The sequence below is a fragment of the Trichomycterus rosablanca genome, chromosome 22, assembly GCF_030014385.1.
Source record: "Trichomycterus rosablanca isolate fTriRos1 chromosome 22, fTriRos1.hap1, whole genome shotgun sequence".
Taxonomy (NCBI): domain Eukaryota; kingdom Metazoa; phylum Chordata; class Actinopteri; order Siluriformes; family Trichomycteridae; genus Trichomycterus; species Trichomycterus rosablanca.
The window spans coordinates 6,105,572-6,131,070 of NC_086009.1; the positions used below are offsets into that span (position 1 = coordinate 6,105,572).

The window sequence follows — 25,499 nt, forward strand, 5'->3', positions numbered from 1 at the left end:
GGGCGCTTACGCAGAAAGGAAGCTACAAGGCCTGGACGAAAAAGAAACAGCTACATTACGAACTACAGTACAGGAGTGGCCCGATCATTTAAAATCGAGCTGAGAAAGCTAGCAGGAGCTTTTATTTCACACCCGAGGTGAGAATTAGATCTGGAAGGACGATAAGACTGGAAGTGTTCACCTGTATCCGGGCGGAGCAGCTGTTGTCACCCAGAAAAAAGCTTATTATCAACAATAACAGCATCGCCTCAGAGAAAACCTAGAGCTACTGAGAACCGGGTCCTGTGTAACACCACGATGTGTCTCCATCACTTCAGGTGGTGAGAATAAAGCCCGGTGAATGTCGGGCAGTATGAGAGAAATGCCCGGATCTCTCCAGGTGTAGCAGCCCGAGCCACACAGCAGCAGCAGCAGCAGCAGAGCAGCCCAGGCGGAGCCGTGTGAAAGAACCGGGCATGGTGAGAGTCAGCATTCCTTCACTCAGCTTTTCACCTTATAACACGCGTATTTTAATACAATACATGCTGGTTTCAGTCACAAATCTGTTCCTTAGATATATGTTTTCGAGGCCTGGGCTTCCTTTTCATGCTTCCTTGTTCTGCTGTATAGAACTGAGTCCGACATTGTGCTGCTAATAAACAGCAGAATCCAGCAGAAATGCTACCGTTATTAGCACAATATTACACCCGTGTTTAGTTAGAAAATATACGTTATAACCTATTCTTACAGTTAATACGAAGAATAACTGACACCCTGTTCATTTACATTTTCGAAAATCCAGATTTATGGTGTATTAAGTGTGTGCGAACGCAAATTGTCTGACAGACTTTTAGCCATTAGTCATTAGCTACATGTATTAACAAATAGCTACAGTTATAAACATGGTTCATTTTTTTGGAGGTGTCCCCTGTTCCCTACACCATACATGTGCACTTCATATTCTGTTCATATAACGTACTTCATACGCTCCTCTTCATATACCCGGAATAAACCATGCTCCATACACCCTACCTTAGCCCTGCTTCATATACCCTGCTTATAGCATACACCCTACATGTGCCCTGTTAATATACCCCAGTCTATAGCATTCTACCTATACCATACATGTGCCCTGTTAATATACCCCAGCCTATAGCATTCTACATATACCATACATGTACCCTGTTAATATACCCCAGTCTATAGCATTCTACCTATACCATACAAGTGCCCTGTTTATATACCCCAGTCTATAGCATTCTACATATACCATACATGTGCCCTGTTAATATACCCCAGTCTATAGCATTCTACATATACCATACATGTGCCCTGTTTATATACCCCAGTCTATTGCATTCTACCTATACCATACATGTGCCCTGTTAATATACCCCAGTCTATAGCATTCTACCTATACCATACAAGTGCCCTGTTTATATACCCCAGTCTATAGCATTCTACATATACCATACATGTACCCTGTTAATATACCCCAGTCTATAGCATTCTACCTATACCATACAAGTGCCCTGTTTATATACCCCAGTCTATAGCATTCTACATATACCATACAAGTGCCCTGTTTATATACCCCAGTCTATAGCATTCTACCTATACCATACATGTGCCCTGTTTATATACCCCAGTCTATTGCATTCTACCTATACCATACATGTGCCCTGTTAATATACCCCAGTCTATAGCATTCTACCTATACCATACATGTGCCCTGTTAATATACCCCAGTCTATAGCATTCTACCTATACCATACATGTGCCCTGTTAATATACCCCAGTCTATAGCATTCTACCTATACCATACATGTGCCCTGTTTATATACCCCAGTCTATAGCATTCTACCTATACCATACATGTGCCCTGTTAATATACCCCAGTCTATAGCATTCTACCTATACCATACATGTGTCCTGTTTATATACCCCAGTCTATAGCATTCTACATATACCATACATGTGCCCTGTTAATATACCCCAGCCTATAGCATTCTACATATACCATATATGTGCCCTGTTTATATACCCCAGCCTATAGCATTCTACCTATACCATACATGTGCCCTGTTAATATACCCCAGTCTATAGCATTCTACATATACCATACAAGTGCCCTGTTAATATACCCCAGTCTATAGCATTCTACCTATACCATACATGTGCCCTGTTAATATACCCCAGCCTATAGCATTCTCCATACACCTTACATGTGCCCTGTTAAAATACCCCAGCCTATAGCATCCTACAAATACCATACATGTGCCCTGTTTATATACTCCAGCCTGTAGCATTCTCCATACACCCTACATGAGTCCTCATTTTAGATATCCTGCCTATAAGCACATGCCATACACCCTACATAAGCCCCTCGTCATATACCCTGAATAAACCATACCCCATACACACTACATCAGTTCTGCCTCATATACTCTGCTTATAGCATACTTCCTATAAGTCCTGCTGCTTCATATGAGTCCTAAAGCACATGCCATACACCCTACCTGTGTTATTCATGTACTGTATTATATCATACTCCATACACCCTACTTGTCCTTTATATACCCTGCTTATAGCATACTCCATTCATCTTCGGTGTCCTCCTTCATATACCCTGCATGTCCTTCATATACCGTAGCCATTCAACCAACATGGGCCCTTTTTTATAAAGCATTCTTAATACACCCTACATGTGCCCTTTTTAAATACTATGCATATACCATTTGTATACTATTAGGCATTAAAAGCAGAAACTGTTTCATGTCAGCATAGTCTGACATCATATCAATTTATTGCACATTTGGATGTGTAGAACGTTATTTTTTGATCTGCATATTTTGCATCGTGTTCGAGTATAAATGTAAACGTAATGTAAGCCTTTGCGTCTTAATTTTGATTAGCATGCTTAATTATTCTAATTAATTAATCTGTCTTTTTATCAATAAAGTATAAAGGCATGTTGATATGAAACTCATATTTGTTCCTGTTTTGATGGGACATTATGAGCGTGTTGGTTATCGGTGAACCATCGACTAATGACAGTGGAAAATTTGTATCCCTACATGTACCCTGTTTATGTACCCATCATATAAATCATATAAAACATACACCCTACACATGCCTTTTTATATACCCTGAATATAGCATTCTTCATATACGTGTATGTACTTCTTTCTACTCCTAATACCAGTTTCCTGGTTTGATTGTGTGACCTTTGCCCTGCTCAGCTTTCTATACCCTACAAACATCTGAATTTACTATGGCTATTTTAACTAGTGAATAAGTTTTAAAGAGTCAGAATTAATTATGCTTTGGAATGCTCTGTCACCAGCTTTCCCAGCTAATGAGTCCTTATTAAAATAACAGTTTCATTTTGTTTACGAGCCGCACTGTTTGAAAGAAAGAGACTTAACGGTGATTCTTGATAGGTCAGAGTGTCGTTAACCTCCGCCTGGGTGAAGTATGAACATGAAACGGTGCACGACATGTTGTGACTCATACAAAGAATTTACAAGCACCTCTCACTTAGTATGGCCGATGAGCTTCAGCTTCCTCAAATTCTCTTCCTCCTTCTTTTCACTTGTGCACGCAGTCCCAAATAAATACCTATCATAAAATACCAAAATTCGAGTTTTGTCTAATTTAATTATATTAATTTGTGTGTTTTAACTCTTCAAACCTCAAGTGGAAGCTTAACAACAATGAGCTTCTCTAAGCATCATATAGCTATCATAGCTTGCTGTTTTACCTCTAGGACAGCAAAGGACCTGCAGGAAGGTTTAGCTGACCCAGGAGTCAAAATCTGAAGTATACAGATTAAATCTAGATAAGATTAAGCATTCCCTGTCAACTGTTAAGCATGGGGTGGATCTTTGATCATTAGAATCAATGCTTAGTTAGACTGAACCAAATATCAGCAGTTTCTGAAAGTAAATGTGACAACTAGTGGCTTCCACAACCTTCGACTCACTGTAAACTGCTTAAAGAGACAGGTCAGAGCTTTCAATGTTACATCGTCTTACTAAAACATCATTGGTAATCTGTTACATTTACATTCAGTCTTACAAAACAGCCTGTTTTGAGATTTCCTCACAGGACTAAAAAGCTCTCTGGGCACGATCAAAATTGACCAAAGTTTCAAAAACAAGAATAGAAAGACTTCTAACTGGTCACAACAAGCATTTGCAAGCTACCAAAGTTGGTGCCACTAAGTACAGACTTAGCAGGGTGGGTTTAGTGACTATGCAGATTCTTTTACAATGTGTTTACGTTGTTTTTCTTCAAATAATTTTATTCAAGGGTGCCCACACCTTTACATACATCCTAATCGATCAACCCCAATCTGTAGGCAAAGTGCTTACAGCCTGGTTAATGCTTTTATCAGATTTATTGAATTATTATTATTATTTAATCTGAAAGTAACGCCTTTTGTCTACATGGTAAAGTCTGTAATCTAATTTTTAAGTGTTGACATAGTCAGGTTGTTGGTGCTTTAGATTTGTACCCTGTCAACAGGGGTGTGACGTCAGATTTCCAGAGTTCTATTGACAACAGTTTAAGGTATTCCGTGTGGTGATAGCCATAACCATTCAGGTTTTAATGCAGTGCCATATAAGGTATCGAAGGTCACAGGCGTTTGGTAGTTTATCAGTGCACTTTACTCACATAGATTTCTTAGCATTTGATGATATGTGCTGAAAATGTAATACCTCGGTCCCTGTCATCACTTAATGAGGTATACTGTTATTAAACTGATGGATAAGTCTTTCCTAGTGGCCAGCCGTGACCCAGCTTTGCTCTTACATTACTAAGCTTTTCCTAGATAGTACATTTACAAAAAACTTTTCCCAACTTTTCCTGGATTGAAGGCTGTACATTTTTAAATAATCTTGTTGTAAAAAGTTTGTTTTGGCTGCCTCTCCAAAACATGAAGCTAGTGAATCTAAACGGTGTATATGAATTTTAATGTTAATGAATCAGATTCTTCAGACCAGGATTAGTTCTAATTCTGCTACTTTAGATTAGATTGTTTGCTCAGTGAGTAGAACACTGGCCTATTAATTAGCAGTAAATAATAGAAGAATACAATAGAATACCGTTGTCATATATAGATATACATGTGTATAGTACTTCGTTAGATTATCCCAGATTGTTCAGAAACTGGGGTCAGAGTGCAGGTTAAGAGCCTTGCTGAAGGGCCCAAGAGTGGCTCCTTAACAGATTGAGATTTGACACACAACCTGGGACAGTGTTATGCTAGTGGGTACAGCTTTGGGCTATCAATCAAAAGAATCCTGGCTCTGCCATGAAGCCATTGTTGGGCCCTTTAGCAAGGCACGTATAATGGCTTACCCTACGCGCTAACCCCAGTTTTCAAACAAGCTGGACTGTACACTCCTCACTCGCAATTCACAGCTAACAAGTTCAGTTCATGCTTGGTTTGATGGTTAACGGAACCACTTAATGTAAATAGAAGGAAGCTGTGTGATTTTTAACTGATAAACTTTAATATTGGGAAAAAAAAACACCTAATGTTTTAATAATTTTCAGGGCCTGTGACTGAGAATCATCCTCACCCCCAAATATATTGTATTCAATTCAAGGAAAAATTCTATATATAAGCATTTTCACCAGAGGTCTCCGACCACCCCGACTTTAAATATCATTACCTTTGACGTCTTGCTTTCTCTTTTTTAAGGCATCAGAGGAGACCTCGTTACGTGCACTTGAAAGTCTGATGACCGAGTTTTTCCACAGCTGCACCACCAATGAACGCAAGAGAGAGATCGGTAAGCCTTAATCTAACCATTTTTCCCCTTATCATTTATTATATGTTACAAAAAACCTGCAGTTGTAACCGAGCAAACAGAGTTAATGAAAGTACCTGGTGTTAAATAATTCTACATTTCCAAGTGCAAAGCTCCTTTTCCCTATGGCACACATTCAAATCCAAAACTACCAATACTATACCTAATGTCATATTGTTTATTTCCAATTACACATGGGTGTTTCTAAAAACAGGACAGGTTCACTGAATGCGAGGCTGTTATGGCAATTTTGTACCAGACGTCGAGAGCAAATAGACCAATCATAGCAACAACACAACAGTTTTCGGGTTTGCCCCGCTGCAGTTGCTGTTGTTTTTTGTGTTTTATTTTCTGTTTATTTCCCTGTCTATGTATTTCACAACACTGTTTCAATAATATCCATTGCAGTCGAGTTTAAAATATGGCACTTGTGTTGTCTCACGCTTGTGACAATTTTGTTAGACCAATCAACAGTCTGCACTGTTTCTCGCCCCACCCATACCCCATGCTTCAGGACACTTGGTCCTGGGTCAAGAAGGGTAACCAAATTATGCAAGGGAACAGTACGGATCATTTGGCAATCAAAACTGCAGAAACAGCTCATCTAAATTTTTTTAATCACCATTTTGATAAAATCTGCAATGTTGTGTGCTCGGGTAGCTTAGCAGTATAACACACTAGCACGTCACTGTGGAGTGTTTGAACTCAATTTTGAATCCTGGCAGAGCCACTGACCTCATTGCATTTTTATTTTTTTTACATTTTCAGCATTTTAGCAGACGCTTTTATCGAAAGCGACTTACAGAATGAGCGGAACATGATGAGCAATTGAGGGTTAAGGGCCTTGCTCAAGGACCCAACAGTGGCAACTAGGTGGTGGCAGGGCTTGAACTGTACCTTACCCACTGAGCTATCACTGGCTATCATTGGGCATCCACTAAACACAATTGGTAATTTCTGAGGGAGTCAGTGTGATATGCAATCTCCAGGACTGGTCCAGGTGCCTGCACAATCTTTGGGGTTGGAGTTGAGTCACATGGAGCTTAGTGTGGCTCACTGTACACAATACAGCTCTGTGTGGGAACAAAACACTGGAAGCACCAGTCAGAGGGGGTGTGTGGTGATCAGCTCTACTTAATCAGATCAAGGGTGTCGGTGCATTCACATTTGGGAATTGGAAATGACTAGATTAGGAGATGAAACCGGGGGGAATCCAGAAAAAGAGAGAAAAAAAAAAATCTGCAAAAACCCATATTATTAATATGCATAATTTTTCCAAGCATGAGCGCCTGTAAAACATCTAACAAGTATAAATATGTACAGCCACAAAGACAAAGAGAAGTTTATTTTGCTCTATTTTCATGTCATTGCTCGCAGCGGTCCAAACAGCTGTTTGTTTCATTTTGTCTCCTAGTAACAGGAAGGAACGCGCTTTATTGTGAATTTGGTTTCAATTCAGCAACGAGTCACAAGTTTGTTTATGTGTGATTTTTGGCCATTTAACTCCTTCATGTTTTAGACACCATTTAAAAAAAAAACAACAAATCACAAAGTGTGTTACGCCCAAGCTTTTAAGAATCTGGACTTTAAAAAGTTGTACGGTGCAGCTGTGGAACACAGCAATAAAGACAATACAGTAGGTAATGCAACCAACCGATAAAATCATGGCAGCGAGAACACAACTGGCTAGAAAGATGTATGGGATTGGATTTGGCTTCGTATACATCTAGTCTGGTAAAGTACATCGGAATGAGCTAAATTAAGTTAAGCCAGGTTTGCAAGGTTGCTATGTTTGCTGTTCTGATGTAAGCATTTACTGAAGCTCTGGACCCATGTCTGTATGCTTCTTTGCTTTGTGTCGCTGACACAATTATTGATTAAATAATTGCATGAATAAGCAGGTTTATATCAGCAACAAACAAACCTGGAGCGACAGAAGCGACCTGCTGCTTGCTAGCCTTGCATTGTTAGATTATGTCCGATACATTTATCTAAACATTTGAATGAACTGTCTTGATTCTCTTGTTTGTAGAGGAGCTGCTGAACAGTTTTGCTGGGCAGCCTGGCTCATGGAGGCATTGCCTCTACTTCCTCTCCAATAGCAGAAATGAATACGTCATGATGTACAGTCTTACAGTGTTTGAGGTGAGCACACAGACACTTAGTCAGTTGTCACACACATAACAGTGGTTTTTAACTTTACAGTTACAGAACTGACTTAAAGTTGTAACCGTTTAAAAAATTTCAACTTCATGAAGTTTAAATACAATTTTGGACAAATACAACGACAGTCTGTAGTGAACAGTTCATAACAAGAGCTAACAAAACATGCTAGTTGAGTAACAGAAAAGCAGTCTATATCAGAGCATTTCCTGACAGCTTTGGTGTAGTTAATATAAGATGATATTCTGCATCATGTACAAGCTGAAATGTAGAACTATGTACAGTATTTTTTTTAAAAACACCATTACTCACACACGCATCCACATATGCAAATTTTTACATGCGGTCAGACTCCATACAGACGCAAATCAGCTTCTGTTTGTAATTTTAATGCGTAATATGTATTATATTATGTATGTAGTGTATTATTTTATAATCAATGTAGAAAATGTTTGGATTACAACTGTAGTGCTTAGTTACTGAATGGGTATGTAAACTGGCATAAGCACACTGAGGGTGGGTCTCCGCAGTCTGAATCAAGTGTCAGCTGTTGGAAATGAATTAAAATATTCTAACTGACAGCATTAGTCGTTGAATAATTTCTATAACAATATGTAAAATAGAATTTACTTATTAAAAAAAAAAAATCTTCCCACTGACTGTAATAAATAGGCTATGTGTTTAAAAAGCCTGCTTGATTTTTCAGACATTTTAACAAATTCAAATGAAAGATACTATTTGTTAGATTATATAACTGAATAACACAAATTGTTCACCCCAAATAATGAATAATGTCACAGTGTGATTTGATGTATTCTATACTGTGTATGCATTCTATATATACTAACTTTATTTACTCATTTTTTGTGTGATCTCTCTAGAACCTGGTCAACAAGATGTGGGTTGGTGTAGCGAGCGAGGATAAGGCAGAGCTTCGGAGCTGCTTGCCAAAGTTGTTGCTTTCCCAGCATGCTCTGCTGCCCTTTTTTATTCGAAATAAGCTTTGCAAAGTCATTGTAGATATCGGACGCCAGGACTGGCCAATGTTTTACCACGACTTCTTCAGCAATACATTGCAGGTACGGTGGACACACAATTGTGTTTAAAACTTTGAGTATTGGTTCTGGCCCACAATATATTCCAAGAGGCTAAAATTTGGCTATTGACTCTTTTGGCTAAATCTGCATGTTAAATTTTGTTCAACTTTGACCCTGGCGAATCGACATCCAGTAGCAAAAATACCAGGTCTCCCTGGCATATTGCTTGTCATAAAACTTATATTAAATAATTTCTTAATAAAGGATTATTTAAGGTTGTGTTTGTTTCCACTGAAACTAAATTTCTAGTGAACTGATAGTAAACAGGTTTTCTGACCAATTTACATTGTTAGTCATTACTAATGTAACAAACCCTAAATGTATAAAAATTACTGTTTTTAATCAATTCTATTTATTATATTCATCCTAATTTACTGTGCATATTAAATGTCCACAAGATTACAGAAACAACCCAGTCAAGACTTAACTCAGTCGGTTTCTTTAGAAAATGTATTTCATATTATTAAGTGAATGGAACTTTGCTATCAAATGTACTTCAGTAACAACTACTGTAAAGTACAAATAAGAACTTGAACCTTTACAAGTCAATAATTAGAAAGTTACTGTTTCTAATTAAGTACTTTATAAGGTAATTTACACAAAACTGCTGCTAGCTTATCAAAGCTACTGTTACTTAAATCATTAGTAAAACCCCAAAACAACACAATAAGAAAATAGAGAAATGATTTGCTTACCTTATTTGCCACATAGTTAGTGAGAAGAATCTCTGATTAGAGCAGCCGCTAATTAATGTAGGTGAGCAGTGCTAACTACCTCAAGCAGTGATCTTTAAATATCAGTCTCACTTTATAATATAGTGCTTATCTATTAAATGGAAGTAAAAAAAACATTCTATACACTGATTAATCCTAAAAATAAACATTATTTATAGTAACTTAAAGCAGCACACCAAACATACCTTACTAACTCTCACACCAGCTTACTACAGCAGGATGTGACATCACAGGAAGAAGGAAATTAATGTTTAAATTACTTGCACCCTTGTTGAAGATGTGAAAAAGCGTGATGAATAATTGCTTTTTTTATAGCACGTTTAAACTATGCTATAAAAATGAGTTTAACAAAAGCATGTGTGAAACTTATTTAGTACTTGTATTTAGTGCAACCTTCCATTGCCAACATCACCCCACTGAATCTTCTCCTATAATGCAATATTAGAAAGCATGGAATTTTAAGAGCACTCCTCAGTACAAAATCTCTCCTTATTGTGGACACCCCACAAACATTCAGTGAGGTTTTGATCAGAATATTTTGAATGTGCTAATAATTCTCACATGTGTTTTATAGTGTTTTCTACACACATTTAATTAATATCCTTGACTTAAAGGTTAGATGTTTTATATTTTTAGTGTTTAAGAAACTACTTAACTGGGTCTCCTCCCACTGCTGCTGCGATCTTTGGAACTGCAAAAAATCCAGAAAAATACACTACTTAAGCACAGACTTTTTGTACCCATTTTTATCCATCATACTCCAAGTACAAACAATTGAATATTAATATAGTCAAAGTTTAATGTCCTTAATTAGGTATTTTAGTCATGTGAACTTGGTAAAACCTCTGCTCAATTGTTTTGCTGAATTGTGCATCATTTATTTTTATTTTTATTTTTTTTTGGTGTGTATGATAGTTGGTGCAGTCCCCCACTCTAGCGCCGCTGGGTTTAGTGCTGTTAAAGATGACATCAGAGGAGCTGGTGTGCCCGAGAGAAGATTTGAGTGTTGCCAGAAAAGAAGAGCTGAAAAAACTTCTACTGGAGCAAATACCCACTGTATTAAACTTATTGACTGGTAAGAATATTCTGTTCAACAGAACATTGAGCTTCAGTTTTCTTCTCCATGTGGATCATTTAAGATGGTGGAAGTTCTCAAATAAGTGAGTGTGATGTGATGCTGGATTTTGCTCATTATTGGTTTTCAGGTATTCTAGAAACTGTCTGGGATAAGCACAGCGTCTTAGTGACGACGCCCCCTCCTTCACCTACGTCTACAGAGACAGGTAGGCCACACTTAGCTTTTCATCTGTTCTCATGAGTTTCAACCCTTGAGGAACTGCACAGTTCCTGGTAGAGTTCCTAATTTGCATTTTCACTGTATTTCATGAACCATGACCATTATGAAAAGTGCTAGAAATGACGCAAGCTGTGGCTGCCAACATCATTAAAGCACCAGGCAAAAGGAAAGCAAAACTAAACATGGTGATCTGTACTGTAAAGTTTTGTTTGTTCTTTATGGTTATGCTTTGATCGGCATATTGATGACATTAACCCTTTGGAGTCTAGAGTGTTGTCTTATGTTACACATAGTTATACATACAAATCTGAACCAACACCCAATATTTTGAGTGTCTTTGCATATTCATACATAAAAATCTGAACCCCACACCAAATAGTTCCAGCATCTTTACATATTCAATTTACTATTCAATTTCCATTATCAGCCAGTCATGACACAATATGAAAATCACCTGTAGAAATGTACATCATACTAGAGCAACAGTATGATTAGACTCAGATATTACGAAACACACCGATAAACTGAGCACACTGACATGATCCAAGTGAAAGTTTAAAATGAGATACTGCTGAGAGCATCTACACACTTGGTTTAGAAACTCAAGCATAGACCGGGTTATTAATCCAGGCTTGTTTGGGTTCTTTTTGTCATGTTTTATACACTTTGGTTACATTCATGACAGAACAGGTAGTTACTGGTTACACAAGATTCATCAGTTCAATTTGTAATATCAAACACAGTCATGGACAATTTTGTGTCTCCGCTTTATCTCACTTGAACATCTTTGGACTGTGGGAGGAAACCGGAGCTCCCGGAGGCAACCCACGTAGACACGGAAAACATGCAAGCTCCACACAGAAAGGACTTGGACTGCTCCATTTGGGAATCGAACCCAGGACCATCTTGCAGTGAGGCGACAGTGCTACCCACTGAGCCGCCCTCTTGTGTAATGGTGGTATTGCCATAAAAACAGGCATTTAGACAATTTTGTTTTAAAGAAATCTGAACTGACCATATGCATTTATGATCTGTGAAGCTCAGTTTTTTAGCTACTTGAAAGACAGTTAAATCAAAACCCCCATGTCCCATTGGTTCCTTTTTAGGCCAGTTACTGTTTGAGTGTCCAGTAGAAACATGGTTAAATTCCAGCTCTAGGGGGATTTCATGGTTGTTTTATGCATATCTCACTTCTTTGTGGCTCTGTGTTAGGTGTACCGGTAGGAGACGCCTCTCCACACGGGCTGGATTTAGAAAGTGGCACGCTATGCCTGCTGGCTCTGGAATGCCTTTCTCATCTCTTCAGCTGGATCCCCCTGTCCTCCTCCATCACGCCAGCTCTCCTGGCTTCCATCTTCCACTTTGCCCGCTTCGGCTGCCAGCTTCCGATCAAGACCAAGCCTACGCCCACCACCAACGGAGACTCCGTCCACGGTAGTCTCTTAGCCAATGGGAGCGAAGGCCGAGCAAGGACAGGACAAATGGTGGACCATGCCCAGCGTGCCCAGTTGGGCATCATGGCTATGAACTGCATTAATGAGCTGATGTGTAAGAACTGTGTGCCACTGGACTTTGAGGAGTTTCTGCTGCGCATGTTTCAGCAAACCTTCTACCTGCTGCAGAGACTCACAAACTCGCACAGCAACATCCATACTGTGAAAAACCGACTCCAGGAGCTGGACGAGAGGTACAGTGACAGGCAAACAAACGAAAATGCAAACAAAAGTCAATAAGGTCAGACTGTAAAGACTAGACACACAACAGTCTGAACGACAGTCATGTTATTCTCTTTTTGCTTACTTTATTCTTTCTCTTCCACTTTCACTACCTCTCGCTCAGTTATGTGGAGAAGTTTACAGATTTCCTGCGACTCTTTGTGAGCGTCCATCTGAGGAGGATCGAGTCCAACGCTCAGTTTCCTCTAGTGGAGTTTTTGGCTCTGCTTTTTAAATACACCTTTAATCAGGTAAACACATTCAGACACTTTGATGAAAGTTATATACTTACAGTTGGTTCATAATAAAAATATATTATTTATTTATTTTCAGGATTTTTAATGTCATGTTTTACACACTTTACATGGTTACATTTATGAGAAAACAGGTAGTTACACAAGATTCATTAGTTCAAGTTCATTATCAAACACAGTCATGGACAATTTTGTATTTTCAATTCACCTGACTGCATGTATTTGGACTGTGAAAGTAAACCTACACAGACATGGGGAGAACATGCAAACTCCACACAGAAAGGACCCAGACCGCTCCACCTGGGAATCGAACCCAGGACCTTCTTGCTGTAAGCCGACAATGCTACCCATAGAGCCAGAGCCTCATCCTTACATTCAGCCTCAGTCCATTGGCAAATAATGGCACTAGTTTTACAGCATATCCTGTGAATGGCAGCCAAGCCATTAATCATGATGCCATAAGAGGATTGGTCTTAATCACATGTAATCACAATTATTCAGCCATCTTTGACCCTGACTAGATTCTGCTACACATCACACACCAACCCCACCACACACTGCATCCCACCCACTAACCTATACTTTTAAACTAGAAGAAAGGGCAGATGCTAATGTTAATCAAACTCTACACCCTCACAGTTACTCAAACACCCAAATCCACATAAAGCCTTTTCATGAATTCCTGTAAAGAAACATATCAACCCTCACTTTTACATTTTAAAGATGGAACCTTTTAATACCATGTCAGCTGCTATGGCTATTATCATGGCTAAATAAGAATTGAACAATCAAAATGCCACTGATCCGTGCCTGTGGATTCTGCTTTAATTTTACAGCCGACTCATGAGGGTTACTTGGCATGTCTGGATATTTGGAGTATATTCCTGGACTACCTAACCACTAAAATCAGGAGCCGACTGGCCGACAACGACAGTGTTCTAAACAGGTGTGTGCATGTTATGTTCCTTCTTACTGCTGTAATTTTGCCAACGTTTTGCCAATCAAATGGTGCATTAAATCTTTTTTTTTAACTTTTAAAAAAGTAGCAAAAAAATTTACAGTTTCCCAATTTTATAGCTAAGTGGTTGCCATGTATTTTTCCTCAGTGTCACGGGTTCTGTTTTCCAGTTGATTGAAACAGCTCAGGTTTTGAGAATCACTTTTGATCATGTCATATAAACTATTTGTCATACCTGGTGGTACTCATGATTAGTCTGAAAGCATGTTGTTAAATCTTGGGACGCACTGTACAGAAAACTCTCTATTTGTGGATTATACTAAACTGGATGTTTAGGATGTTAGCTATTGGACCATGGTCTTTTCTTCCAGACACAGTGTGTTGATGTTCATGTTGTGTGTTTTCAGATATAAGGATGCTTTAGTGTTGCTGTTAAGAGAGGTTCTGAACCGCATCCAGTTCCGATTAAACCAGAGTCAGCTGGAGGAGCTGGACGACGACACCCTCGACGATGACGTAAGATGCGCACACACCCTCTTGTTTGTGTTTCTAAAAGTGCCTCTGGTGTCTTGATTTGTGGAGTTGGCGAGGCTGTATTTTTGGCCTGAGCGTTGGTTCTTTGGTTGTTATAGCAACAGACTGAATGGCAGCGATATCTGCGTCAGAGTTTGGAGGTGGTTGCCAAGGTGATGGAGCTTCTGCCGTCCCAGACCTTCTCCATCCTGGTAAGTGTGTGTCTATGTTGCGAGTATAATGGGGTGCTAAAAAGTCTAATTACAGTACAGTGAATCACATGGTTGGCTTGATCCACACTTCCTTTAACCCTGCTTTCAGCACATTTATTTTGTGCATATTGTACAATTGTGTGTAACTGTGTGTGTTTCAGTTCCCAGTGCTTCAAGAGGATTTGGACATTTACCTCGGGCTGCAGCAGTTTATTGTTACTACAAGAACAAGTGAGTCCTGTTTAACTCTTCACAATAACCCCTTTACACATTTAAAATCCAGGTAATTACTGGTCCACATTTAAGCCTCCGTCACCCCGAAATCCTACTGTTTGCACTGCACAGAGACCTAACATGGACTTACTCTGCCATGTTTGAGGCGGCACAGTAACTCGGTGGGTAGCACTGTTTTTATGTTCTCCCTGTGTCTGTGTGGATTTCCTCTGAGAGCTCCAGTTTCCTCCCACAGTCCAAAGACGTGCAAGTGAGGTGAATTGGAGATACAAAATTGTCCATGACTGTGTTTGTCATTAAACTTGAACTGATGAATTTTGTGTAACCAGTAATTACGTGTCATTTACATTTTCTGCATTTAGCGGACGCTTTTTATCCAAAGCAACTTACATTACTGGGACAGTACACAGTCTAAGCAACTGGGAGTTAAGAGCCTTGCTCAAGGGCCCAGCAGCAGCAACCTGGCAGTGGTGGGACTTGAACCAGCGACATTCTGATTACTAGTCCAGTACCTTAACCGCTAGGCTACACTGTACTGTCATGAATGTAACCAAAGTGTGTAAAATATGACATTAATATCCTAATAAATAAATCCTGCCATGTTGGCTCAAATAGATGTTTAGCAGTATATTTGTTTTTGCTATTGCTGCCAGCATCACAAATGCAGATTAACACCCTCATTTTAATTTAAGCTCATTTGTATTTTGTTGTGATTTGTCTGTCATTTCTAATATTTCTAAACATCTAAAACAGGAAAACAACTAAAGGCTTGCCTGCCAAAAAGGATGCCTGTGCAAATTTCAAAATTTGTGTTGCCAAACACTGGGTTGCTTATGTCATGCTGTTTAATAAACCTATAAGAACTTGGCTGGACGCTAAACACAAGCTTTTATGTGACTGGGAAGCAATGTTTGCAAGATGCAGTGTAAGCAATGTGTGTGTGTCAGCAGGTTTGTTTGTTTTCTTGGGTTTTAACAGCTTCTATAAGTGGAAGTTTGGTGTGACCCATGTGTGTGTGTTTGGCCTAAATGTGTGTGCACTGTTAACTGTGTGCACACGCGTATTCATGTAGATTAAATGTGTGTGTGTGTGCGTGTGCACAGTTAACTGGATGTACGTGTGTGTTTGTGTACCTAATTCTCTGTACGTGTGTTTGGTTGTAGGTCGCAGGTTGAACATCACAGCCGAGGCTGACTGCAGGAAGCTGCACTGTGCTCTCAGAGATTTGAGTTCTCTGCTTCAAGCTGTTGGCCGTCTAGCTGAGTTTTTCACCGGGGAGGTCTTCACTGCTCGTTTCAGTGATGCCCTGGCTATTGTTCAGAGGTTCGTTAACGGTTTTTAAATCATAACAAAGGTGATAATCTGGAGCTCAGAGGCTGTGTAACTTTGATTCTTTGACACTGATACTTTTTTTTTTACTATGTTGCCTTAAAAACTACACGCAAAATTCACCTTCATGCAAATAATGAGCCGGACGACAGGCCAATAACCACAGAAAGAAAAGCTAAGTTAAGAAAGCAAGATCAAGCTGAGCAGTACAAAGGTTAACGCCTTCCGGATGACCCACTAATATCTAGGCTAAGTATATTAAAATGATCAAGAAAGGTAACATTATGGTGAGATTTTGAGGTATGTAAGGCAATAGAGACCTCTGTTTAGGTTTCATGGCCCAACGTATTTGTGGTGCCAAGTGACCAGCCAAACGTGACATCAGAAGTGCCAGAAAGTGATTTGTGTAATGTGAGGTGATAAATCACTACCTGTGGGAATGTAAAGGTTATGTATGGTAATAATGGGTCTAAAGTACAAAAATGCTGGCCATAATGTGCATGTTGGTTCTCATATTCATTACTATCTAACTAGCTAATGATAGACTGAGATCAGTAATGAGACTGCATATGAAGGGATGTGAGCATAATTTGCACAGTTCTCTTGTTTTTGTTTATCAATCCAGACAGGGTTGCCAGATCTGTTAGACGCTGCATTTTTGCTTGATATTGATCATCTCTTCTTTTCTCATAGACTAGTGGAAGTCACTTGTTATGGCTCTCAGCTCAGCCTGTATGATGTGGAAATGGCAGTTCCTTCAGTTCTCAAACCAGATCTTATAGATGTGTAAGTACACTAAAGCATGACTGTAAATCTACAGTATAATGCACAGGTCAAACATTTACATACACATAAAAGACTTGTATGCCATGGCAGTTTGGGGTCCAAAAAACTTTTGTAGCTTTGAATCCTAATGTGTGTTTTCTGCTAATCTGACCAAATATGCTGGTTAAAAAGTAAATATACAGCTGTCCTGTGCCGGGACCACTTCACTCTATAGGAAACAACAGCACAGCCAGCTCAAAAGCGGTTTACCTCATATCATGTAAATGCAGCCCAAGGCTGCCATGACCTGTTTCTCACAGGATTATGTCAACATTTGCCTAAAGTGTGTTTTTTTTCTTTTTTTCTTTTTTGCAGTCATGCCCAGTCATTAGCTGCTCTGCAGGCATATTCCCATTGGTTGGCTCAGTTCTGCGGCGAAGTGCAACGACAGCAGGATCAAACGCAATTTGTTGACCTTATCACATCCTGCATGGCTGCCACCACACCGCTCATCAACACCAAGGTAATGTAAACCATCTGGCACATGGTTCCTTCAGGAGCCGTGCACGACCCAGCTCTCCCTAATAACACTAAACCTGATATATATCTGATTAATTTTTAGATACTTTTTAAATGTTATTTAAACTAATGTTGTGATTTTTAAACTGTTATACAAGTAGGCTGGAAGTTCCCCTGGTGGTATTTCAAATAACCTTGAAGCATTTGCAGTGTGCACCAAAAAAATCATTTCAAATGTATGTTGCCTCTTCCCCTATTGCAATTTTCTTGCCACTTGTACCATTCCCATACTGACCAAAGATAGCTAAGACTATCACGCTAGAAAGAAAATAAATACCCAACATTAGTGCAGGCACCTTAACCTGATCGCAAAAGTAGCAACTGTACAGCATCTTTTACCTCAAACACATCCCATAGTGCCAGTGTGGATACCCGGCCAGCGTGACAGCAAAGCTTGGGATTCAAACTAAAAGGCTTCCCTTTGTCTAATCTGTCATATCTGACATTTGTTTACTTTTAGCTATATTGTTACACATAGTAAGGGGGTGGTCACGTGGAGCTTAGCATGGCTTTTGGTACACTATAAGGCACCCAGCGCTGGCAGGTGATAAGAAGTGGCCGCAAATTGGACACGTTGGAGGGGGCGTGTGCTGATCCTGCTCTCCTTGACCATATTGGGGGTTATTCAGGCAGCAGTGGATTCACAATCAGGAATTGGAAATGACTAGATTGGGAGATAAAGATAAAAACAGAAGGGGAAAAAATCTGTTCATGAGACTGTAAGCGTCTGTTGCTTCACTGCTTCTGTAGGTTCCAGAAAAGCTGCTGTTATCCGCGTGCCATCTCCTGGTATCCATGGCAACGACAGTGCGGCCCGTGTTCCTGGTGTCGCTGCCTGCGGTTCAGAATGTCTTTAATCTGATCACAGAAAACCACAATCACAGGCTGCCTCAGGAGGTACGTGTGTGTTTAAACGTGTGTAAATTCACTGGTGTGATGTTATACTGGTTTGTATGTTACTCGGGCTTTAGTATGTGTGGTTTTGTTTAATGAGTTGTCTGTCTCTTCTAGGCTCATGTGCTGGTATGCAGGGCTCTGTCCAACATGCTCCTTTTGCCATGGCCCAGCCTACCAGAGGCAGAGCAGCAATGGCAGAGTCGATCTACCAACCACGCACGTCTTATTAACAACCTCACACATCAATACCGCCTCCTGCCGCGCCCACCAGACCATCATTCCAACAGTGAGTGCATTGTTTGTTAGCCTAGTGTCTTACACATTTTTTTATCATTAATTGCTTCATTCAGGTCAGGGTCACGGTAGGTCCAGTTCCACCGGGAAACACTGGGTGCAGGACAGGACATCTCAAACCCTGGATCAGGGTTCCATCAACCTGCAGGGGATCTACACAGACATGACCGGCTATATCTAAGGACTGGGGATGATGGCCGAAGCCCTGAGATGGATTTGCCCTTCTGTCTGTGGTACTTCTGCTTTGCGCCCAGCGTTTCCCTGTTAAACTGCGCCCGCCCTTAAATGATGTGCGTTAGTAGTGCAACATGGATCTCTGGGGTTGTACAACCTTTTTAAGATTTTATTATTTTGACCAAGTCTTTCTGTAGCCACTTTGCATAATCAACTTAAGTGCACTAATAGCAAAAGCCTGAACATTTTCTTTCATGGTTTGGAGAAGTGAGAAGATAAAAAAAAAAAAAAAAAACCAGCATACTGTATTTTGCACCCACACGTCTTGCTAGATTTAAGGTTGAATGACACAGTTCAGGTCCTCAGACTACACCATTTAAACTATCTCATTGACGGTGCTTTGACAGTCATTGGCAAACTGGGTCAGTCAGTTCAATCTTGAGCTCTTGGGTTCAGATCCAAGCTGTGCTATCTACTAGGCCGGGGCGTCCAATGGGAGGAGAAGCAAATGGTTTCTCATTGCTGCTGCAATAGCAGCCTTTGCTATTTCTAGCCCATGTATTTATATACCTAGGTTTGCTAGATTGACTTTAAGAGCTGGCAGTGTCCAATCAATTGGCCAGTGAAGGCTTTTTCTAATCTGCCCTGCATGAAATAATACTTAAGTTCATTAAAAGCAGAACAGCTGCTGCAGCCAGTGAGCCAAGTAAGTGGTCATGTCTCAAATTGCACACTACAATGTGTTTAAAAAGTTATACCACTACTGAATAAATAGTATGATGTATTAATCTGTCTTAGTTGAGCCTGTGATTCTAGTCTTGTCGTGCATTAAAAGCACTTGCAGTGTTCAAGGTGGCCAGAGCTCTTTCTGCTTAGTGTAAAAACTGCAGCACAAATGTCCCTATTTCACTCCTGCTCTTCAATCTGTTCTTGTTTCAGGTAAAATGGTTCTACAGCAGACTCTGTGTATACTGAAAGATCTGGTGGACAGCGTGTCAGGAGAAGCCACTAAATCTCGACAGATCTGTTACCAGAGCCTGCAGGAGTCTGTTCAGGTCACGCTCGCCCTCTTTCCCCTGTACATCCAGCAGCTGGGTAAGCAAAGCCGTTCACAGCTGTTCTCATTTTATGCTGTGGTAATTAAACGTGTTATAAAGACAAGATTGGGTTATGATTACGAGGCCACGAAAAAAAACTATTTGTTTGTAACTATTGTTACATTTCCTCACTACACATTTAGTGCTATTGTGCTACACGTTATACTGAAATGAGTGGTGTGCTGTTACTCTTTCTAATACTGCCCTCTGCTGGACAGCCTAAGTTCTGACAAGCAGCCGGCATCTTAAGATTATAGGGAAGTACACACTGCCCAGTCAGTTGCAAATGCAGAGCTCACACACTATGTACTTTATCAGTCGGCAAAGATTACCTTCACAAATATCATGTCAAAAAATCTAATCTAGTCCTTTTTGAGTGTGAATCTACTGGTGATTAATTCCTAATCAGTTTAATATAACTTTCTCACTTATAAAGTGGGTTTAAGACATTAATATCCTGCTTTTTTCTATTGTTTCTTTTCCTTTCAGATGTGACTGATGAGATGCTGAGTTTCTTCCTGACGCTGTTCCAGGCTCTGCGAGTGCAGATGGGAGTTGCGTTCACAGAGCAGGTCATTCAGACCTTCCTCAGTATGTTTACCAGGTAACACGACCAGTCCCATGTGATACACAAAATGATTTAATTAAACCATGAAGCACTATAGGCCTGATTCACTAGGAGCAGTTCAGAATGTGGATATGAAGCTTAATATTTATTTGATGTCCGTTTTTCATTTTAGGGAGCAGCTGGCGGTCAGCATCCTACAGGAGGGCAGCGCTGGATCAAAAGTAGTTCAGAAATTCCTCAAGATTTTACAGGTATGACTCACAGAAATGACAATCATTGATTTCTTGAAAAAAATTTGTTATAAAAGAGCGCATTTAAAGAACAAGATAAGAAGCCGCTCAGGTGGCGCAGCGGTAAAAAGAAACGCGCTGCAACCAGGGCTGGATTCTGAGAAGTGTGGTATCGAAGCTGAGTGGCTATATGAGCAACGATTGGCCGGTTGCTCATGTGGGGGGTGGGACAAAGAACCGGATGTGGGTCTCTCTCTGTCAGAATGCGATTGCGTTCTCTGCCGGCTGATTGGAGGCGCTTACACAGAGATGGGAGAGGGTGCCCTTAGGGTGTGTCTCTCCGCATGCAACGCTAGGTGGCGCCAAACTCGTCAATGTGTGGGTGGCAAAGATGCATCTGGCTGCTGCTCGTGTTTCGGAGGGGATACGGGTTAGCTTCAATCACCTCCGTCAGGGCAGGGTTCGGCATAGACAGAGAGGAAGCACGATGCTAATTGAACAATTTGAAAATTTTTTTAAAAAAGAACAAGATAAGAACAGCACTCGGAAAGGATGATAGACTGACGTGAGAATTTTGTAACCTTCTTGTCGTGAATATAACCATGGTGTAAGTAGACTGGTGCATCCCTAACTGGGTTGTCTTTTGCGTTTAACGAAGTTACATATGGTGACGTGACTGTATGAACTGTGTTTGTGTAGGTTGTTGTACAGGAGCCAGGCCAGACCTTTAAACCCATGTTACCCAACATTCTCAGTCTTTGCATGGACCAGGTGTACCCAATTGTGGCAGAGGTGAGAGCCATTTATTCCCCTCTTACACCCAGCCATGACAGCTAAATCATCTTAACCAAGATCAAATCTTTTTTTTCCAACCGATTGCAGCGCCCCTGTCCAGACGTCAAAGCTGAGATGTTCGAGCTGCTTTTCCAAATCCTCCATCAGAACTGGAGGTTCTTCTTTAAAACATCGGTTCTAAACAGTGTTCAAAGGTCAGGCGGAGAGGAACACATGGAGAACGAGGCTCAGTTCATCACAGCCATGCAGGTACAAAGCCAACATTCTGGATTCCACACCACTCTAGCTAGTTTAATGTACACCCCCCCACCCCAGTTTTTGTTAATCTAAAATTGTATCTGTTTGATTGACAGGCATTTGGACAGTCCTTCCTGCAGCCAGATATCCACATCTTCAAACAAAACCTAAGCTACCTGGAGATTCTCAACACCAAACACAAACTCTATCACAGGGTAAGACATGCACTACACATTGTTTACTACACGCTGGTACTTGTGTGTTTTAACATTATTAACCATGCATGTGTGTGTTTACAGAAGCTCTTCAGGAACTCCATGCTGTTCCACTTTATTAACGTGCTGCTACAGGTTCTGCTCCACAAAAGCCACGATCTTCTCCAGGATGACATCACTCTGGCTTTGTACAACATGGCTGCTGTAGATTTTTCAGCATTCTTTTCCTCCTTCCTGCCGGAGTTCCTCAACGGCTGCCAGGGGCTCGACCACCACCAACGCACAACACTGGCTCGCAACTTCACACCAGAAAGGGTGAGCCGTTATTGATCGTTTTAAGACTTTAGCTGCCAGGTTATTGTGAGACAAGTGTCTGTCAGTTCAGGTGTGAAAATATGCATGACCTTTAAGCCCTCATGTCATGCCAATGTGATACATACAGCCACACGGCTTAGGGAGTACTTCAGAAAACTGTTTTTCACTTAATACAGTCCACTGCCACATCAAGAAATACAACCTGAATCTGATAATAGAAATAGAAACAAATATTTCTCTGGGCCTGAGCTCAGACAGATGAAACGCCCCTCCAAATTTTTTAACCTCAGTTGTTTAGCCAAACAAACACTAACAAATTCCCACAGACACACTGGTTGCTGGTTCAAGCCCCATGTCTGCCAGGTTGCCACTGTTGGGCCCTTAAGCAAGGCCTTTAACCCTCAGTTGCTTAGACTGTATACTGTCACAGTGCTGTAAGTTGCTTTAAAAGCGTCAGCTAAATGCTGAAAATGTAAATTTAACATCTCTTCTTTCCTAGGACCTGCCATCGTTTTCTCAGGGAGTGTACAGACTGGTGAATGACCTGCGATTCTATAGACTGTGCAACGGAAGCTTGCCACCAGGGACGTTGAAATTATAGCAACGTGCTCCGCAAAATACTGAGCCAAACCAGGCCATCCTCGTGAGGATACTGGTCACCTCCACTTCTGTGATCAGCAAGCCACGCCCTCTGCCAGGGCACCGCCTGTGATCTTTATTAGGTCCGTGTTATCAGAGCCACACCTTGTTTGTTGCAGGGCTCGTCTGTCAGCTTGTTTTTATGTTTATTTCAACAAAAGTTCACACGTTGCCAACGATCAAGGCCAAAGCGTACGTTCCACTGCTGCAACGGAGACTGAGCGCTCTAACTAAACGGTTCATTTGTGCGAGTTTAAGCACCCTAACAGACTCTGAAATGAGCGGATACGGTTTGTCAGCACTGCAGTTCGAGGTTTCTGTTGAATCCTCGTTCTTTTAAAAGGAATCGTGCCATTAAAGGCACTCGGCTGTAGGTTTAACGAGCAGCTAAGATTTATTAGGAGTGAACACTTTGTTGGGTTAATGGGAAGTGACGCAGTGAATGTGATTTTAAAATGAACTGTTGCAATTCAGAGCGCCAACTTTTTTTCCCCTTAAGTCTGATTTTAATGCCTTCATCTCCATGGAGACGAACTCTCACTCCTTTCATATCATTCCATTCTGATTCAGGAGACAAATCTTCAATAAAGTTTTATATAAAAAATAACACTCGTGTATTTTTGTCGTTTTATTTGGCTGCGCTTTCCTATACTTTTATAAGGTGTTTCTATAAGTGTTTCCAACAGCCCTACCACAGCCCTGATCGCAATAAAATGGTCAGTGTAAACAAAGAAATAAATGGAGTCCATAATACAATGAAACATTAGTCAAAGTGTCGACCTATGAGTTTATTCTTACTTCACTTCATTGATTTTTCCTGTTGTTTCACCACATTGTCTCAATTATTAAAAGTGATATTTGATTTTTAACAGAATTAACAAATGCTGATACTTATTTTAGACTCTGACAACTATTTCGAACAGAGAAGGTGGAAATGAATTGTTTTCAGATCTTTTTAAAGGCAATGTCTCACCAAAGGTTTTGTAAAGCGTTTTGTTCTACAGCAGTGCCATGTGAGTGCACAAACCCAGACAATACAGAAGTCAGTAAAAAAATAAAAGCAAAAATGTACTGAAGTACATTTTAATGAACCAGGAGATGATTTTATGGGATTTTTACCTCAATGGGATGGTTACCTCAATTATGTAGTTATGTGAATGACTGTTCAGTGAGCTTTTGAGTAAAAACTACTATTCAGTCACAGAAGACTGATTGTAAACAAAGTAATTAAAACTGTATTCACCTACCTGCATAGTTTTGTGTGGTGGAAACTCATTGCCTCCTTATAGAAAGTAACCAAAGGTGAGGTTCATCCCCAGAACTCAGAAGCTGTGTATTTGCCACCTAAAAATAATGCAATACTATTTCTTAAAAACTAAACATACTAAACATGCACAGTCACCTCCAGAATTACTGGCCTCCAATGTAAAAATGAGTGTTTTGTAATTGTGGGTAATTAGCTGTGTGAATTAATTCTAGGAAAATAATGTTTTTAACAAAATGAATGTTAACCACATGTGTCACAGTGGGCACCCCGTAATTTAGTAATTTGTGTAACTTGGCAACATAACAGTTATTTTAATCAATTAATGTGTGTATTTAATGAGTGTAGAAAATACAGCAAGAAGTTTGCTACTCTGCAGTACATTTAACCTAATCACTTGGTTCTTTCTTTGGACACCATTGTGCAAATTCCTAATTACATTTATTTACTCTTTGATTTACTTTATGATAAAACTAATGACATTTTTAATTATTAAAATTGTATTGTTTATTTATTTTATTAGGATTGTAATGTCATGTGTTCATGACATTCATGACAGAACAGGTAGTTACTCATTACACAAGATTCATCAGTTCAAGTTTTTTATTGTCAAACACGGTCATGGACAATTCACCTTACGTGACTGTGGGAGGAAACCGGAGCTCCAGGAGGAAACCCACGCAGACACGGGGAGAACATGCAAACTCCACACAGAAAGGACCCTGACCGCTCCACCTAGGAATCGAACCCAGGACCTTCTTGCTGTGAGGTGACAGTGCTACCCACCAAGCCACCCAAAATCGTATTGTAATTCACACTTATTGTTGGTAAATTAGATTTAATAATTTGTGGCATTTTAATTATACACCTGTGCGGAGCGGAAGTAGCAATTTTAAGTAACTGTTAATCCCATCATTTTAATTTGCTACAATGGTTAAAAAATAAATATTTAATATAATTAATAATATAACATAAATAATAATAATAACTCATTTTCCTGTCATTTAAAGATGACTACATAAAAACAATTATTCTTAATACAATTATGGACATCAATTATCCTTATTTGTAACATTAAAATATGCTTAAACTGTTTTGTTCATTACTAGAAAACTTCTTTACC

At 40.0% G+C, this 25,499-nt stretch overlaps 1 protein-coding gene across 1 annotated transcript; it reads left to right on the top strand.

Annotated features, from left to right (window-relative positions):
• Positions 1-23,719, top strand: xpo6 (exportin 6). The gene is made up of 26 exons (XM_063018875.1): positions 1-137; positions 318-458; positions 5,693-5,783; positions 7,834-7,946; positions 8,846-9,043; positions 10,711-10,870; positions 11,001-11,078; positions 12,305-12,779; positions 12,932-13,058; positions 13,898-14,007; positions 14,427-14,535; positions 14,652-14,744; positions 14,906-14,975; positions 16,142-16,301; positions 17,001-17,093; positions 17,448-17,595; positions 18,402-18,548; positions 18,663-18,834; positions 19,956-20,111; positions 20,603-20,717; positions 20,854-20,932; positions 21,611-21,703; positions 21,794-21,955; positions 22,060-22,158; positions 22,243-22,473; positions 22,973-23,719. Exons 2-26 carry the CDS (start codon positions 456-458, stop codon positions 23,072-23,074), a joined length of 3,384 nt encoding a protein of 1,127 aa, XP_062874945.1. The 5' UTR covers positions 1-137; positions 318-455; the 3' UTR covers positions 23,075-23,719.
• Positions 23,720-25,499: the final 1,780 nt, after the last annotated feature.